This window comes from Oratosquilla oratoria, chromosome 12, assembly GCF_046742065.1.
Source record: "Oratosquilla oratoria isolate Oo_2021 chromosome 12, ASM4674206v1, whole genome shotgun sequence".
In the NCBI taxonomy this organism is placed as follows: Eukaryota; Metazoa; Arthropoda; class Malacostraca; order Stomatopoda; family Squillidae; genus Oratosquilla; species Oratosquilla oratoria.
In genome coordinates, this window is record NC_134788.1 from 55,258,107 (window position 1) to 55,274,832 (window position 16,726).

Sequence of the window (16,726 nt, forward strand, 5' to 3'; positions counted from 1 at the left end):
TGTGATGATTGATTGAGAGAACCCTTTTGTGAGACAGCAGAATTGCACAGGTCAAACGGGAAAGGCTACTCTCCTGTCTGGGTCAAGTGATATTTTAGGCAATTCTTTTGTAAGAAAGCTGCATCACACAGCGTATGACTTCTTGATCCTTTGTGGGTCCCCATAAGCCTTGATAGATAACTCTTTTCTGAGAAAGCTCTATATCACACGTCACACTGGGAAGGTTACTCTCCTGTGTCGGTCCTCATATCTTTTGATAGACTTTTTTTAACTGAGAAAGCAGAATCTCACAGGTCACATTGGTGAGGCTTCTCTCCTTTTTATGGGTCCTCATATGCTGAGTAAGATTATACTTTTGTGAGGAAGCATAATCACACAGGTCACACTGAAAAGGCTTCTCTCCTGGGTGGGTCGCCATATGTCTTGTGAGATAACCCTTTAGTTTGAAAGTTTTATCACACAGGCCACACTGTAATGGCTTCACTCTTGTGTGTGTGCTTATATGCAGTGTGAGAGAACTCTTTTTTGAAAAAGCAGAATCACAAGGGTCACATTGGAAAGGCTTCTCTCCTGTATGAGTCTTCATATGCTGTGTGAGAGAACCCTTTTCTGAGCAAGCATAATCACACAGGTCACACTGGAAAGGCTTCTCTCCTGTATGGGTCCTTATATGCTGTGTGAGAGCACCCTTTTGTGAGAAAGCAGTATCACAAAGGTCACTCTGGAATGGCTTTTCTCCTGTGTGGTCCTCATATGCTTTGTGAGAGAACCCTTGAATGAGAAAGCAAAATCACAAATGTCACACTGGAAAGGCTTCTCTCCTGTGTGGGTCCTCATATGCTTTCTGAGAGAACCCTTTAATGAGAAAGAAGAATCACAAGAGTCACAATGGAAAGGTTTCTCTCCTGTGTGGGTCATCATATGCTCTGTGAGAGTATTCTTATGTGAAAAAGCAGACTCACACAGGCCACATTGGAAAGGCCTCTCTCCTGTGTGGGTCCTCATATGCTGTGTGAGGTAAACCTTTCGTGAGAAAAGAGAATCACACAAGTCACACCTGAAAGACTTCTCTCCTGTATGAGTCCTCATATGCTGTTTGAGAGAACTCTTTATTAAGAAAGCAGAATCGCACAGGTCACACTGGATAGGCTTTTCTCCTGTGTGGGTCATGATGTGTTCTTTGCGGAAACTTTTTTTTTGTGAAAGTTTTATTGCACAGGTTACACTAAAATGAATTCTCTCCAGTGTGTGTCATCATATGAAATCAGGTGATTCTTTTGTGAGAAAGCTGCATTACACAGGTGACAATGGAAAGGCCTCTCTCCTGTATGGGTCATCATATGCTGTGTGAGAGAACGCTTTTAAGAGAAAACACAACTGCACAGGTCACACTGGAAAGGGTTCTCTCCAGTGGGGGTCATCACACAATATCTAAGATAACCTGTGATACAGCTATGCTGCTGATATCACACTGGGTCCTTTTTCATCATATCACATGTATGGAGTCTATGGATAGCTCTTCCAAAGAAATATTGGTAGTTACCCTCATCCTGGGAAAAAATATATATCTATACATAATATTGTGTATTACATTGTAATGGGATTGCAGATATTTTGTACACAAACTACTTCATACTCAGGTCCATTTGTATCTAAACAGACCCTTTGTACATGCTATCATGTAACATAAAGTAGAAATACTAACAGATATGGTGCTATTCTACTTTTTCATCAGAAGTGCACTGAAAATCATCCACAGCAACATGCATATTCATCCCACCACATCCAAAATTACTCAAAACTTTCCTCACATCATGAGATTTGGGAGTAAGGAATGGTCCAACTGGCCACAGCAGTCATATTTTAATATAACTCCATAACATTCCATGTTTGGGATCACAAAATCTCAATCTAAAGTTGACCTACTGTATCCAGTTCATCTCACTCATAAGACTTAAATAAGTGATACAAAACAACAGTGGTGGATGGGGTGGGGGTGTCTGTACTGCACCCCGCCCCCCATTTGTTCTTTCATTACCTCATTGTAGAGGTTGAGATACCTGCCATGTGTACACTGGTACATGGCATGAAGCAGCATTACAGTGGCAGTATACTATATTCAATATATGATTGAGATTAAATCTTTAAAATGTAAGATTTAGTATTACTTTTGCCTAATATTCTGAAAAAATGAGGGAAGATATACTGTAATTCACATTCAAAATGATTGTATTCATGCTGCAGAGTACATTTCTTTATAAACTTCATCTCTATTTACAAAATTCAGGTTAGCCCCCCCCCACCAAGTGTCATCTACACACAAAATTCAGTCAAGCTCCCCTCCCCCCAATTTTCATCTTCAGTCCTTCACTGCAAGTCACATTATCTAAGATGCACTGGTAAGTGGTGTACCTGTGTTATCATTTTAATAAAACATAATCAATAAAATTGATCTAAGATTTTGTTGATGACTTTCCATATGAGGATCAAAGAGCAAGTAGAGAAGAAAAATAAAAGGTGCAGATGGAGAGATAATAATTGAAGAGATGTAAGAGGAAGATGGGCAGAGTATTTTGGAGAGTTGCTAAATGTGAAGGAAGATAGGAAGGGAACGATAGTTGCAGTGGGAGACGCTAAGAATATGACAGTGACGAATGAGGAAAATGGAAGAGAAATAAGGAAGGATGAGGTGAAAGCAGTTATTAAAATGATGAGAGCAGGTAAGGCACCTGGATTAGATGGGTGTCATGTAAAGTGGCTAAAAAGGGAGATACATTGATGGTGGACGCCTGGTGAGATTGTTTAATGTTTGTCTAAAAGAGGGTAGAGTGCTGGAGGAGTGGAGGAGCACATGTTTAGTTCTGCTTTCCAAGAAGGGGACAAGTGTGAGTGTAGTAGTTTCAGAAGGATTTAGTTTGAGTATAGCTGGGATGGCTTGTGGGAGGGTTTTGATTTTGAGGATTAGGAGAGGAACAGAAGGAGAAGTTGGCTTGCTGGGCCTATTACCACTGCACAGTTTATTCTATAAAAAAATCTATATATATGTATACATATATGCATTGTACTGTACAGCCACAACACTCATGTGGCATGGAGCGTGCATGGTGTCATACAGGACCTGATGCTTCTCTGCCAGTGCGACCCTGCGTGACCCAACCTAACCTAACCCAGTGCAATTATGTAATTACGCACCACGGGTAACTTACCCATGCGGTATATATATATATATATACCAGCTTCCACTGCATGTAAAATCAGTTCATTCAGTTCACTCGTACCTTACGATAAAGGAGACGAACTCACCAAAACAACTTTCTCTTCACCAATAGTAGCATCGCTACAGTACATATACAGTACATACACACATGTAAATACATATATGTATATAATGCATTGACAGGTCATACTGGTAATTCACATAGAATGACACCAGCTAGGAAGAATTTGCCTACGTGACCATGCACCACGCATTGCATGTACCAAAACAAAGACACCGTCAGTTACACTCCAATGTCGAACCTGGTGACACGGGCAAGTTTCACTGCATTATTTACATTGTGATGCCGTTACTCCTTGAGGTGAGACACAAAAGATTTCTTTCATAAATGAAGAGAGTGTCATGGGGTAGGCTGGCTTGTGGTGATGATTTACATAATATTCATGTAATAGGTTATGCAATTGTGTTTAAAACTTCCAGATTCCATTACCCCAACATGATGGAGCCAAAAAAACGACGCCACTACACAGTTGCTTATAAGATACAAGTGATACAATTTGCCAAGGAAAATGGCAACAGAGCTGCTGGTAGGCATTTTGGCTCACCTCCAACCGAGAAAATGATACATGCCTGTCAAAAACAAGAGGAAGAACTTCACACATTCTTTGGCTTTGAAAATGTACTAAAATACTACTACATGAGAACTACATGTAGAATGATGATAAAAAAAAATATATATATATATATATTATGAACAAACTTTACTGTGTCTAGTCTCTCACAGTCACAGCTGATGCCATATGCCAGGTACATGTTTACATCTCACAACAGGATTGGCATGTAGACTACTAGCAACTACTAAAGTTTTAAAATGCTTAGTATTGGTATCTAATAACAATCTAAATGCAAGTGAGAGTCTTCAAATGTCAGGCGAGATACATTACTTCATATACAGAGCTTAAATCCGCTCATTTAATTTAATTTTTTTTTCATTTCAATGTCTGCCAAAATTGGGTGCATCTTATGAGCCCATGCATCTTATGAGCCATCAGATACGGTAAGTAAAATAGTCATAGAAACATACAATTTGTTGAGATCAATGAAGGTGCCCTTTAAATACCTGGATAAGGGAAAAAAAAAAAAATATTACTAACATTAACAACAGTGATGGTGGACTGGCTGGTAGGTTATTTAATGTTTGCTGGAGAGAGCGTAGAGTCCCGGAGGACTGGAGGAGTGCCTGTATTGTTCCATTTTACAAGGGAAAAGGGGACAAGTGTGAATGTAGTAGTTTCAGAGGGATTAGCTTGTTAAGTGTAGTTGGGAAGGCTTATGGGAGGATCTTGATTGAGAGGATTAGGAGAGGAACAGAGGGAGTAATTGGTGAGGAACAGTGTGGATTTAGGATGGGTAGAGGTTGTGTAGATCAGATTTTTGTGAGAAAGCTATAGGAAAGGAGAAGGATGTTTTTTGGGCTTTTATGGATCTGGAAAAGGCTTACGACAGGGTAGACAGAAAGGCACTGTGGGAGGTTTTGTGGATGTACAGGATAGGAGGAAAGCTTCTGGGAGCTGTCAAGAGTTTTTATGAGAGTAGTAGAGCTTGTGTCAGGATTAGAAATGGAGAGAGTGAGTGGTTCAAGGTAAAGGTGGGACTTCGTCAGGGATGCATTATGTTGCCCTGGCTGTTCAACTTGTACATGGATGGGGTAGTGCGAGAGGTAAATGCAAGGGTAGTGGGTCAGGGATTGGAGATGGTTAAAGAAAATGGAGAAAAGTGGGAGGTGAGTCAGCTGTTGTTTGCGGATGACACTGTGCTTGTGGCAGGATCGGAGGAGGGATTGAGGAAATTGGTGACAATGTTTGGGAGAGTGTATGATAGAAGAAAGCTGAAGATAAATGTGGGTAAAAGTAAGGTGATGAGATGTTCAAGGAGTGAAAGTGGCAGTAGATTGGAAGTGAGCATTAAGGGTGAGCGACTGGAGGAAGTAGATAGTTTTAGATACTTGGGTGCAAATGTGGCAGGAAAAGGTGGAATGGAGGTGGAGGTAGAATGTAGATTGAGAGAAGCGAGTAAATGCCTTGGTGGAGTAAAAAGTGTAATGAGGAATAGACATTTGGGAATGGATGCTAGGAGGAGACTGTATGAAGGAGTGATTGAGCCAACAGCACTGTATGGGGCAGAAACATGGAACATAAGAGAGAAAGAGAGAAGGAGTTTGAATGTGTTTGAGATGACGTGTCTGAGAAGTATGATAGGGGTTACTAGGCTAGATAGAGTGAGAAATGAGGGGGTGAGGAGGAGAACAGGGGTGGAAAGGGAGTTGGGAGATAGGGTTGATGAAAGAGTATTAGGATGGTTTGGACACATGGAAAGAATGAGTGAAGAAAGACTAGTAAAAGAGGTGTGGAAGGCAGATGTGAAGGGAGTGAATATGAGGGGACGTCCTAGGATGAGGTGGATGGATGGGATGAAGGGGGCTTTGGGGAAGAGGGGAATGTCTGTTGAGGAAGGACAGGAGAGGACAGAGGACAAGGGTGAATGGAGAATGGTTGTATATGGATGATGTTGTGATGCATGAGGTGGAATGGGCGGGGGGGATGGGGGGTGAGGTAGTATGTGTGAGCAAAATCTGACGCAGCCCGAAGGGATTTCTCCCCGTCTTCTCCTTTTATGCATGGGGGGACGGATAGGGGGGTCGCCAATTTGATGAAGCGGCCTTGCTGTGGATGTGCTGTGTCTTGCAACACTGTTTCTGACCCAGGGCAGTGGACAAGGTGCAGGGATGACCCATCGTCTAGGAGGTGCTAAGATAAGAGAGAGGGTGGAGGGGTGTGGAGTGTATTCAGGGATGGAATGGGTGGGAATGATTTTATGCCTTTTCCTTTTTGGCTACCCCCCTTGTAAGGGGGAAAAAGCCTTGGTATATGTATTTATGTAATAAGGCCAAAACTGGAATATGCAGTGATGATGTGGTCATCCAGTACAAAAAAAGATATATAAGAAAATTAGAAAGAATACAAAGAGCAATAACAAAGATGGCTCCAACACTTTCAAACTCAACATATGAACAAAGATTGGCTGAACTGGAATTGCCAACCCTGGAACTGAGAAGAGAACGAGGAGACCTCTTAGCCATCTACAGGATATTTGTGTACACATATCCTCTATACACTTTTATGCTTGCAAGTTTTCTCTTGTGTTGAATGTTTTTAGAACCTCTTTAAATAAAATATTTCAACAAATTCAAATGTGCTTAAAGAGTGTGGGAAGACTTAGACTATAATAGCTTATACGTTTTCATCATTTTATATTACAGGTTTTCACCTATCATGGCCAATCTTATTGGGGAATGACTTCAAAAAATATACTGGAGCTTTAACAGAATCATGGTCACATTTGAGCTTTCCAGGAGGGGTTGCCGATTAAATGATGTACCCTTGCTGTGGATGTGATGTGTCTTGCTACATTACTTCTGACCCTGGGCAATGGACAAGATGTAGGGATGACCCATCATCCAGGAGGAGCCAAGAAAAGAGGGAGGGAGGGGTGGTGAATGGAAGTGGAGTATGTTTGGATGAAATGGCTACCTCCCTTGTATGGGGGAAAAAGCCATTGGAGCCCCATCCCACAATAAGAATATAAGAACAATGTAAGCAAACAGGATACACAGGTTGATAAACATAATGATGCTTACCAGTCTCAACTTTTTTTTAATAACTACCAGTGTTAATATTAGTTTGCAGTAGGTATATATGGGGCTCAAAATACTCAGAATGATAAGAGCTACCCAATGATAGAATTAAAAATTGCAACTGTGTGACTGGCAAACATCTTTATCATACAAGTATACCAAAATGTTTGCCAGTCTCAATTTTCTAAAAATCACTGCCAACATTACCATTAACTTGCGACACTTATGTATGGGGTTTAAATTCTCATTGATAAAAGCTAGAGGTAAGAACTGCAGCTGCGAGACCATTAATGACCTCACCTAACCTAACCCCATGGTAAATATAAAAATGTCCGCTAATCTATTTTTTTTTAACAGCTAGTGACATTATAATTAGTTTGTGGTACTTATATCTGGGGTTAAAAATAGTCTGAATGATAAGAGGTAACCGACTATATAGATAATTGCAGCTATGAGGATGGCAAACATCTTGTTAAACACTAACACGTTTACCCCTGCTCAGAATGTAGATACTGTACCCGCAAAACCACGCGCTGCACCACTATCACCCATGTACTGTTTACATTGCCATCTTTTGCGGCCCGTTGTATTTTGTTTGGCTTAGTTTGAATGCTTGGAGCGTTCAGCCCATGTGCAGGGTATTCAAATTATCTTGTTGTTGCGCAAGTGTATGCCCAATTCTTCAAAAGCAAACAAATTTTCACCGATTTAAACATAAATTTGGTTATCAATCTCGGCAAATTAGTTTTTGGAGTAAAATATTAAGATAAGACACCAAGAAAAAATATTTTAATACAATAATATTGTTTTTTAACCTATTTTCTGCCGGAAATGAGCAGCTCAAGATAGCTGGGTATTATACAGTTGAGCTTCATTTTAATACATATAGGAATATTATAAAGATGGGAGGGAGGGTGGAGGGGAGTGGAGTGTATTTAGGGGTAGAATGGGTGGGAGTGACTTTGTGCCTTTTTCTTTTTGGCTACCTCCCTTGTAAGGGGGAAGAAGCCTTGGTGTATGTATGTAGGTATATGTACTTCTCTTTCCTTTGTACCTTTCATATGATTCTCTCGTCCTATATTGTAACATATATGTGTATGCTCGTTTCTTCTCTACACCACTCACCACCTTTCCTTCTATTTCCTCCCGTCCTTCTTGTTCAACACACCAATTTATAAACTGAACGCAGGTCATGTGATCTCCGCTGCGAGTGACGTCATCGCAATTAAATACGCCACCATAATGGAGGACAAATCATGAGCGAGAAAGAGCTGATAATTTCCTGTTTTTCGTACGTAAGAAGCATGCAAGGATGAAAATATATTTCAGAATATCAGGTAACAAAGCTTGGTTGTTGTTGTATTGAATTCTTTTTTTGAGTGACATGGTCATGAATCAGAATAAAACAGCATGAGTCTTGAGTAAGACTAAAATTTTAATATTTTTGAATATCAAGTCATATTTTCTCCTAGGCAGAAGTAGAACATTACCTTACAAACAGCCACAAAACGTCAATTGGTTATCCAGACATTGCCTGGGAGGAGACACTTTGGCAGTGTGTAGTTGTACTATTCCTAAAAAAATGCAGGTCCTCAAATGGCATTCTCAGGTCTGAACAGATCAGTTTTTTATGCTTTGTTTATATTTTTAGTCTGTCAGAGTATGATTTTATTAATTTTCTATATACATCAATGAAGAATTTCACTTAATTATATGAGTGTCCTTTTTCTGGTGAAGTATTAAATCTGGTTCAGAGTAATTCCATGGCAGTAAATAATCAATTACCAATCCAACTCATACCTAACCTAATTAAACCCTCTACTCTGGTGGGAATACAACTTTTTTCTTCGGCTTGCAAGCATCTTTCTTGCTCCTCCTTTCATCCAGGGATACACTACCTAGAATTAAGTAAATAAGATACAGGCACAGTGGCAAAAGCTCTCCATAGGAACTGATAAGCAAGTGCCAGTCCCTCTTATGTTCGATAAAGTTAGTGACTATTTTGTCATCCATTGCACCCATTTTAACTTTTTTACTCTTCAAATATCTTTCTAGTGAAACTTTGATACAAAATCACCTCTAACAAGTTATAATAACTTCAAATGCAAACCAAAATGCATTTGAGGTGGAGTGGATATACCTAAGGGATAACAGTTCATGCCTACCAAAAAATTAGAAAGACTTTGGAAAGAATATGTCCTAGAGATGTATAACATCCATGAATACAGATTCTAAATTGTAATTCTGCAGTAGTCTAGAGTAGTTGCATACCTTAAGTAAAAATTTATCGTGTTTGATTAGCTTGGGTAGGTCAGGCCTATGTTTTGTGTCCTCGATATCCTCTATGACTTTCTCAAAGTAAAATTTAGTCTCATAATTTGTCAGGAATTGATAGTCTTCTTTTAAATTGTACTGTACTATAGCAGAATCTTGATTTGACGAGTCTCTCTTATTGCTCGAATTAATGAACATAATTCCATTCAACCAAGCATATTGCATTATTTGCAGTCATACTCACAGAAGTTTTCTGGAAATAGCCCAAAAAAAATTCAGCATGTAAATCCCGCTTTCATTATTTTCCTGATTTGGTTGGCAATTCTATTTTTGTGGGTCAGTTTTTTTTTTTTTTTGTATTTTCTTAATACAATAGAGACTCAATACTTGAACTTAATTTGTTCCAAATGGATGTTCGAGTATCAAAAAGGTAATTTGTTCTAACCTTAGCAAAACCTTAAAGTTTACAAAAAATTCAATGTAACTTTTTTCTATCATTTTAATTTGTACTAACCATAAGTGAAGGCTGCTGGTGGATAAAGTAGAAGAGGAGGGGAGAAGGGTGGAGAGGAGGATGGAGGTTATTCGTTGGAGAATGAGTCACCATCCATGAAAATGTCTGGTAACTTGTCTTTTGGTGTGATTCCTGTAAACCCACCCACTAGTGGAGGGCTGTGGCTCCCTAACACTTGCACTCTCACTAGATTCCTTTTTCAACAAGAATCTTTCTAATATGATCTGCCTTGGCTTTTTTTTTTTTTTTTTAAATCTCTAAAGTGCTGCATCAAATTTTCATCAAACTGTTTTATGTTTTTGTGTACAGTAGCAATATCAGCATGGCACCTCTCTAAAAAAATTCCCAACTCTGTCCACTTACACAAATATTTCTGGATCTCTGCAGTGAAGACTTTCCTTGCTGTTCCCCTCTTCCTTCCCTGAAGACAACTCCTCAGTTACCTCCTGCAGCTGTTCCTGGTGAATTTGATGCAGCTCGGCAGTGGTGAAGTCTTCAGAGTGTGCTTGCACCAGCTCCTCTACATCATCACTGTCCACCTGAATGTCTCTGACCCTCCCCAGAGACACTATGTCCTCCATCCCAGGAGACTCCTGGACTGAAGGCTCGAATCCCTAAAATTCCTTGGCTGTCACACAGATCAGACATATTTTTCCAGGCAGACAGCAAGGACCTCACAGAAACTTTACCTGTGTGACCTGTGTGATTCTGCTTTCTCAAAATAAGATGGTCTTGCAAAGCATATGAAGACCCACACAGGAGAGAAATTTTTCTAGTGTGATGTTTGTAATTAGGCTTTCTCAGAAAGGGGTAATCTCATACAGCATATGAAGACCCACATAGGAAAGAAGCTTTTCCTTTGTGACCATTGCAATGCAGATTTCTCACGAAGGAATCACTAAGTTTCATAGAATAACCCACTTTGGGGAGAAGCCATTCCAGTGTGGGCTGTGCAATAAATATTTCTCACAAAAGAATCAACTCAAAGATCATGTAATGATCCACACAGGAGAGAAGCCTTTCCAGTGTAACCTTTGTGATTCTGCTTTCTCACAAAAGACCACAGAGCATATGAGGACCCAAACAGGAGAGAAGTCTTTCCAGTGTGCCCTGTGCTATTCTGCTTTCTCAAAAAGAGTAATCTCACACAGCATATGATGATCCACACAGGAGAGATGCCTTTCCAATGTGACCTGTGTAATTCTACTTTCTCAGAAAAGGGTCATCTTACACAACATATGAGGACTCACACAGGAGAGAAGCCTTTCAATTGTTACATGTGTGATTCTGCTTTCTCACAAAAAGGTAATCTCACACAGCATATGAGGACCCACACTGGAGAGAAGCCATTCCAGTGTGACCTATGCAATTCTACATTTAGTCAAAAGTGTCATCTCACACATCATATGAGGACCCACACAGGAGAGAAGCCTTTCCATTGTGATCTTTGTGATTCTGTTTTCTCAAGAAAGGGTTCCCTCACACAGCATATGAGGACTCACACAGGAGAGAAGCCTTTCCAATGTGACCTGTGCAATTCTACTTTCGCACTAAAGTGTAGTCTCACAAAGCATATGAGGAGGACCCACACAGGAGAGAAGCCTTTCCAGTGTAACCTTTGTGATTCTGCTTTCCCAGAAAAGTGTGATCTCACAGTGCATATGAGGACCCACACAGGAGAGAAGCCTTTCCAGTGTGCCATGTGCGATTCTGCTTTCTCACAAAAGAGTAGTCTCACAAAGCATATGATGACCCACACAGGAGAGAAGCCTTTCCAATGTGACCCGTGTAATTCTGCTTTCTCAGAAAAGGGTCATCTCACACAACATATGAGGACCCACACAGGTGAGAAGCCTTTCCATTGTGACATATGTGATTCTGCTTTCTCACATAAAGGCCATCTTACACAGCATATGAGGACCCACACTGGAGAGAAGCCATTCCAGTGTGACCTTTGCAATTCTACGTTTAGTAAAAAAAGTCATCTCACACAGCATATGAGGACCCACACAGGAGAGAAGCCTTTCCATTGTGATCTTTGTGATTCTGTTTTCTCAAGAAAGGGTTCCCTCACACAGCATATGAGGACTCACACAGGAGAGAAGCCCTTCCATTGTGACCTGTGTGATTCTGCTTTCTCACTAAAGAGTAGTCTCACAAGGCATATGAGGACCCACACAGGAGAGAAGCCCTTCCAGTGTAATCTTTGTGATTCTGCTTTCCCACAAAAGAGTGCCCTCACAGAACATATGAGGACCCACACAGGAGAGAAGCCTTTCCAGTGTGCCTTGTGTTATTCTGCTTTCTCAAAAAAGAGTCATCTCACACAGCATATAATGACCCACACAGGAGAGAAGCCTTTCCAATGTGACCTGTGTAATTCTGCTTTCTCAGAAAAGGGTAATCTTACACAACATATGAGGACTCACACAGGAGAGAAGCCATTCAATTGTGACATATGTGATTCTGCTTTCTCTCGAAAGCTTCTTCTCACACATCATATGATGACCCACACGGGAGAGAAACCTTTCAAGTGTGACCTGTGCAATTCTGCTTTCTCACGAAAGGCTCATCTCACACAGCATATGAGGACCCACACAGGAGAGAAGCCTTTCCAGTGTGACCTGTGCAATTCTTCTTTCTCACACAACTATCATCTCACAAGGCATATGATGACCCACTCAAGAAAGAAGCCATTCCAATGTGACCTGTGAAATACATCTTTCACACAAAAGTGTCACCTTAAAAGTCACATGATTTCTACACAGGAGAAACCTTTCCAGTATATCCTGTGTGATTCTGTTCCCCCACAATGCATATGAGGACCCACACAGGAGAGAAGCCTTCCCAGTGTGATCTGTGCAACTCTGCTTTCTTTATGAGTATCATCTTACATAGCATATGATGACCCATACTTGTGAGAGGCCTGTGTGATACAGCTTTTCTCAAAAACATAATCTCGGAGGTAGGGTAAGTCATACTGGAGAGAAGCCTTTTTAATGTGACCTGTGGGATTTTGCTTTCTCATGAAAAAGTGATCTCCTCTAATGGCATAGTATGACCCGTACTGGGGAGAGAGAGGAAGCGATCAGACAAAAGAGACATCAAATGTGGGTAAGGTATTTAGAAAAAACAACAACAACATGTTAAATCCAAGGCAATTTGGATTCAGACAAGGACGGTCATGCATCACAAACTTAATGTGTTTCTATTTAAGGGTAATAGATATGATAAAAGAAAGAGATGGATAGGCTGATTGTGCATTTCTAGACCTAAAAAAAGTTTTTGACAAAGTGCCACATAAGAAGTTGCTTAAGAAATTAGAAACTGCAGGAGGAATACAGGGCAAACTGCTGAAATGGATGGAAGACTTTTTGCAAGAAAGAAAAATGAGAATAGTGATAAGAGACAAACACTCTAATTGGGATGAAGTAATAAGTGGTGTTCCACAAGAAACAGTCCTGGCCCCAATAATGTTTGCTATATATATTAATGATATGGATAAAGGAATTGAAAGTTATATGAGCTTCTTTGTGGATGATGCAAAACTGTTGAAAAAAGTGAACACTGAAGAAGATTGTGAGTCGCTACAGAGTGATCTCAATAAAGTATGGGAATGGAGTAGGAAGTGGGAGATGGAATTCAATACTAAGAAGTGTAGTATAATGGAATTTGGAAGAAACAAAAAAAGAATAGTAGGATCATATAAATTGGGAGAAGAAGGAATAAAAAAAGTAGAAAATGAGAAGGACCTAGGAGTCATTATTATGAATGATATGCCACCTGAGAAACATATAAACAAGATTTTTGGAGAAACTTATAATTTAATAAGAATCAAAGTAGCATTTATGTATCTGGACGAAGAAATGGCAAAGAAAATACAAATCACTTTGATAAGACCAAGATTGGAATATGCAGCGACAATGTGGTCACCAAGTGCAAAAAAATGTATAACAAAACTTGAAAGAATACAAAGAGCAATTACAAAATTGGCATCAACACTCTCAAAACTATCATATGAAGAGAGACTAGCAAAACTTGAGTTATAGACAGAGCAAAGAAGAGAGGAGATTTGATAACTATTCATAGAATAATGAAAGGCATAGAAACCATTGATAGAGAGGACCTAATAAAATGGGATGATAGAAATACAAGAGGACGCAGAAAGAAAATCAAGACAGTTAAAGAAGGGACCTGAAAAAGAACAGCTTTCCCCACAGAGTAATAGACATCTGGAACAAGTTAGACGAAAAAGTGGCGTATGCAAAAACAATTCATGAGTTTAAAAACAGTTTAGATAAAATGAGATATGAAGACGGGACACCACGAGCATAGCTCACCTTTCCGTAAAATACAACTAGGTAAATACACACACACACACACACACGACTCGGTGGCGCAGTTGGTAGAGCACTGAACTGCCACGATAGTGGCCTGGAGTTCCTGGTTCGAATCCTGCCCAGGGCCGAAATTATTTCGGTACCGCTGCGCTTCGGGTCGTTACTCTGACTCTCGTGGGCGGGGAGTTAGGGGTGTGTGTGTGTGTGCAAGGTCATAGCATTACCCATAGATCGGACCTACGAGCTCTGAGCTCTCTTCCAGGAGGGAAATAGCTGTTGATCACGAGTCCAACACGTGATCCAAAGACCAAGTGAATGCACACACACACACACACACACACATTCCGAGTTACTAGAAGATACAAAAGATGAATTGAAATACTGAAGGATGGAGGAAATACAGTAATTATGGGTGACTTTAATTCAAAAGAAATATGCTGGGAAGAAATGACAGTGAAGGGGGGAGAGAAACACTGGGGCAATGTACTCCTTGACTTGACCATTGAATACACAATGACCCAATGGACTAAAGAAAATACTAGACACAGAGGAATTGAAGAACCCTCAAAATTGGACTTAATACTTACGACAGAACCTGAGATTGTTAAAAAAAAATTGATTATAAAACTCCGATAGGAAAAAGTGACCACTTACTAATGGAAATGGAATTGAAAGAACAAATGGACCAAAGCAAAAATTATAAACATAGAATAGGAAGACCTATATAAAACAAAACAAACTTTGTGAAACTTAAAGCATTCTTTCGCAATGCAAACTGGGAAAAATTCCAAAACGAAGATTCAGGGATAGAAGAAAAATGGAACATATTAAAAGAAAGGAGTGAACAAATATGTACCACAACAAAAAATGGAAAAAACATACAAAAAGAGCTGGTACAACAAAAGATGTAGTGAAACTAAGGAAAAAAGAGACAAAGCTTGGAAAAAGTGGAAAAGAGATATGAGTGTGTGTGTTGAGACATTCTGACAGGTTATTCCTCACTAGTTTCGCAGGTATGCTTTTTCAAAGGAATGGTGTACAAACAAGCAGTGGGCATTTTATACATGAGGTGGACCTCACTACCTCTCTGTGTTACTATAGTTGGCGACAGGTGTGAACATTACATATTCATTGTAGCAAATGTGATAATAATGATAAGGCTTAGCAAGTGGTAAAGATGATGACAACATTGATAATAACAATGAAAATGATAATAGTAATTGTAACAGTATTAATAATGATGATGATGATGATGATGGTAATAATATTGAAAATGAGTAATGGTTAATAATATAACAAAATAATAATGATAAAAAGAAGAGAATAATAACAATAATGTGATAAAGATAATGATGAAAATATTAAGTGGTAAAGGAATAAAGTAGAAATAATGGAGGATACGTGATTTGGTAGCATGTGAAATAAAATATGGTAGCATCGTATAAGAAGAATCGTGAAAGTAAAAGGAGGAAAGCTGGAAACGGTAGGCAGAAGTGGGAAAACGGGTATCTACTTAGAGTTGGTGGGTCTGGGAAGCCATTCTTGGAGGGCAAGTGTCGCGGTGGATTTTGGCCATTTCAAGTCACCAGTTCCCTTGTTTGTGTTTCTGTGGTTGGCAATGTAAAGAAATTCAATTATTTTCCGTTGTTTCTTGTGTAGTCATTTGACTAGAATGGTGGATCCCTCCCAGTTTGGTAGGTGTCCCTCTGTGTCTATGTGGTTGACTAGAGCGTTTGTTTCTCAGTGGTGTATAATGTCCGCTTTGTGTTCCCTGAGTCTGTTGTTAAGTCCTCTGTATGTCTCTCCGTGGTATGCACTGTCGTATCCATTGCAGGGAATTTTGTATACGGTGCTATTGTCACTGTTCGTCTTGATTTTGTTTGTGATCAAGTGTCCTATTTTCTTCCCTGTGGCATTTACTATGATAAGTCCTGTCTGTCTCACGTTTTGGAAAGCATGTGAGAGAGGCCAGAGTTAGGAACCACAAGGTATCATAACTCTGTCCTCTCTTCATTTTCTTTCCTCTGTCTGATTTCAATGGCTTTCCGTAGTGATGTCCCTAAAATGCCCTATGAGTACCTTAGTTCCTGAATGCAGCGGTTATGTATCTAATTTCTTGTATATACTCCTCGCTGCACATTCTAAGAGCCCTAAGATAAAACCCAATGATAACTCCTGATTTAGTCTTTTCGTCATGTGGGCTAAAATAGTGGATGAAGTCGTCTTTGTCGGTTTACGGTATACCTTGAACCTAGCGCTGTCGTTCGATCTGATGAAGACAGTGTCTAGGAAAGGCAGGGAACCGTTGGTTTCTTCCTCTACTGTGAATCTAATACTTTTGTCTACGTCATTCAGTTGTTCTAGTAGGTTTCTTGTGTTGGTTGTTTTGTGTGTAATGAAGAGGACGTCGTCAACATAATGGTACCACTTGGAGTTATCTGGGATGGCATGTAGAAAATATTCCTTTTCCAATGTTTCCATGTAGAGCGATGCTGCCACTGCACTCAGTACAGACCCCATTGGAAGTCCTTAATGCTGTTTGTATTCTTTATTCTTAAAAATAAATGAACAAAATTTCATGCATTTTTCTACTAACTCCAAGTAGTCACGCTTGTTGATAGGTAAGTTGTCAGCGTCAATGTGTTTTACTGTCTCTTTAACAGCCCGAAGGGCACCATCTATTGTCA

At 39.8% G+C, this 16,726-nt stretch overlaps 2 protein-coding genes across 2 annotated transcripts in view; one reads left to right on the top strand and one right to left on the bottom strand.

The window, feature by feature from the left end:
* Positions 1-8,090, bottom strand: part of LOC143031805 (uncharacterized) — a 50,566-nt gene extending 42,476 nt beyond the window's left edge. Inside the window, exon 1 of the mRNA XM_076196110.1 lies at positions 8,037-8,090. The gene's annotated coding sequence lies outside the window, so the exon portion shown is untranslated. The remainder of the gene's footprint in view (positions 1-8,036) is intronic.
* LOC143031804 (uncharacterized) overlaps positions 1-15,026 on the top strand; it is a 49,169-nt gene extending 34,143 nt beyond the window's left edge. The window contains exon 2 of the mRNA XM_076196109.1: positions 10,087-15,026. Coding sequence (XP_076052224.1) covers positions 10,854-12,413 — 1,560 coding nt within the window. The 5' untranslated portion in view covers positions 10,087-10,853 and the 3' untranslated portion in view covers positions 12,414-15,026. The remainder of the gene's footprint in view (positions 1-10,086) is intronic.
* Positions 15,027-16,726: the final 1,700 nt, after the last annotated feature.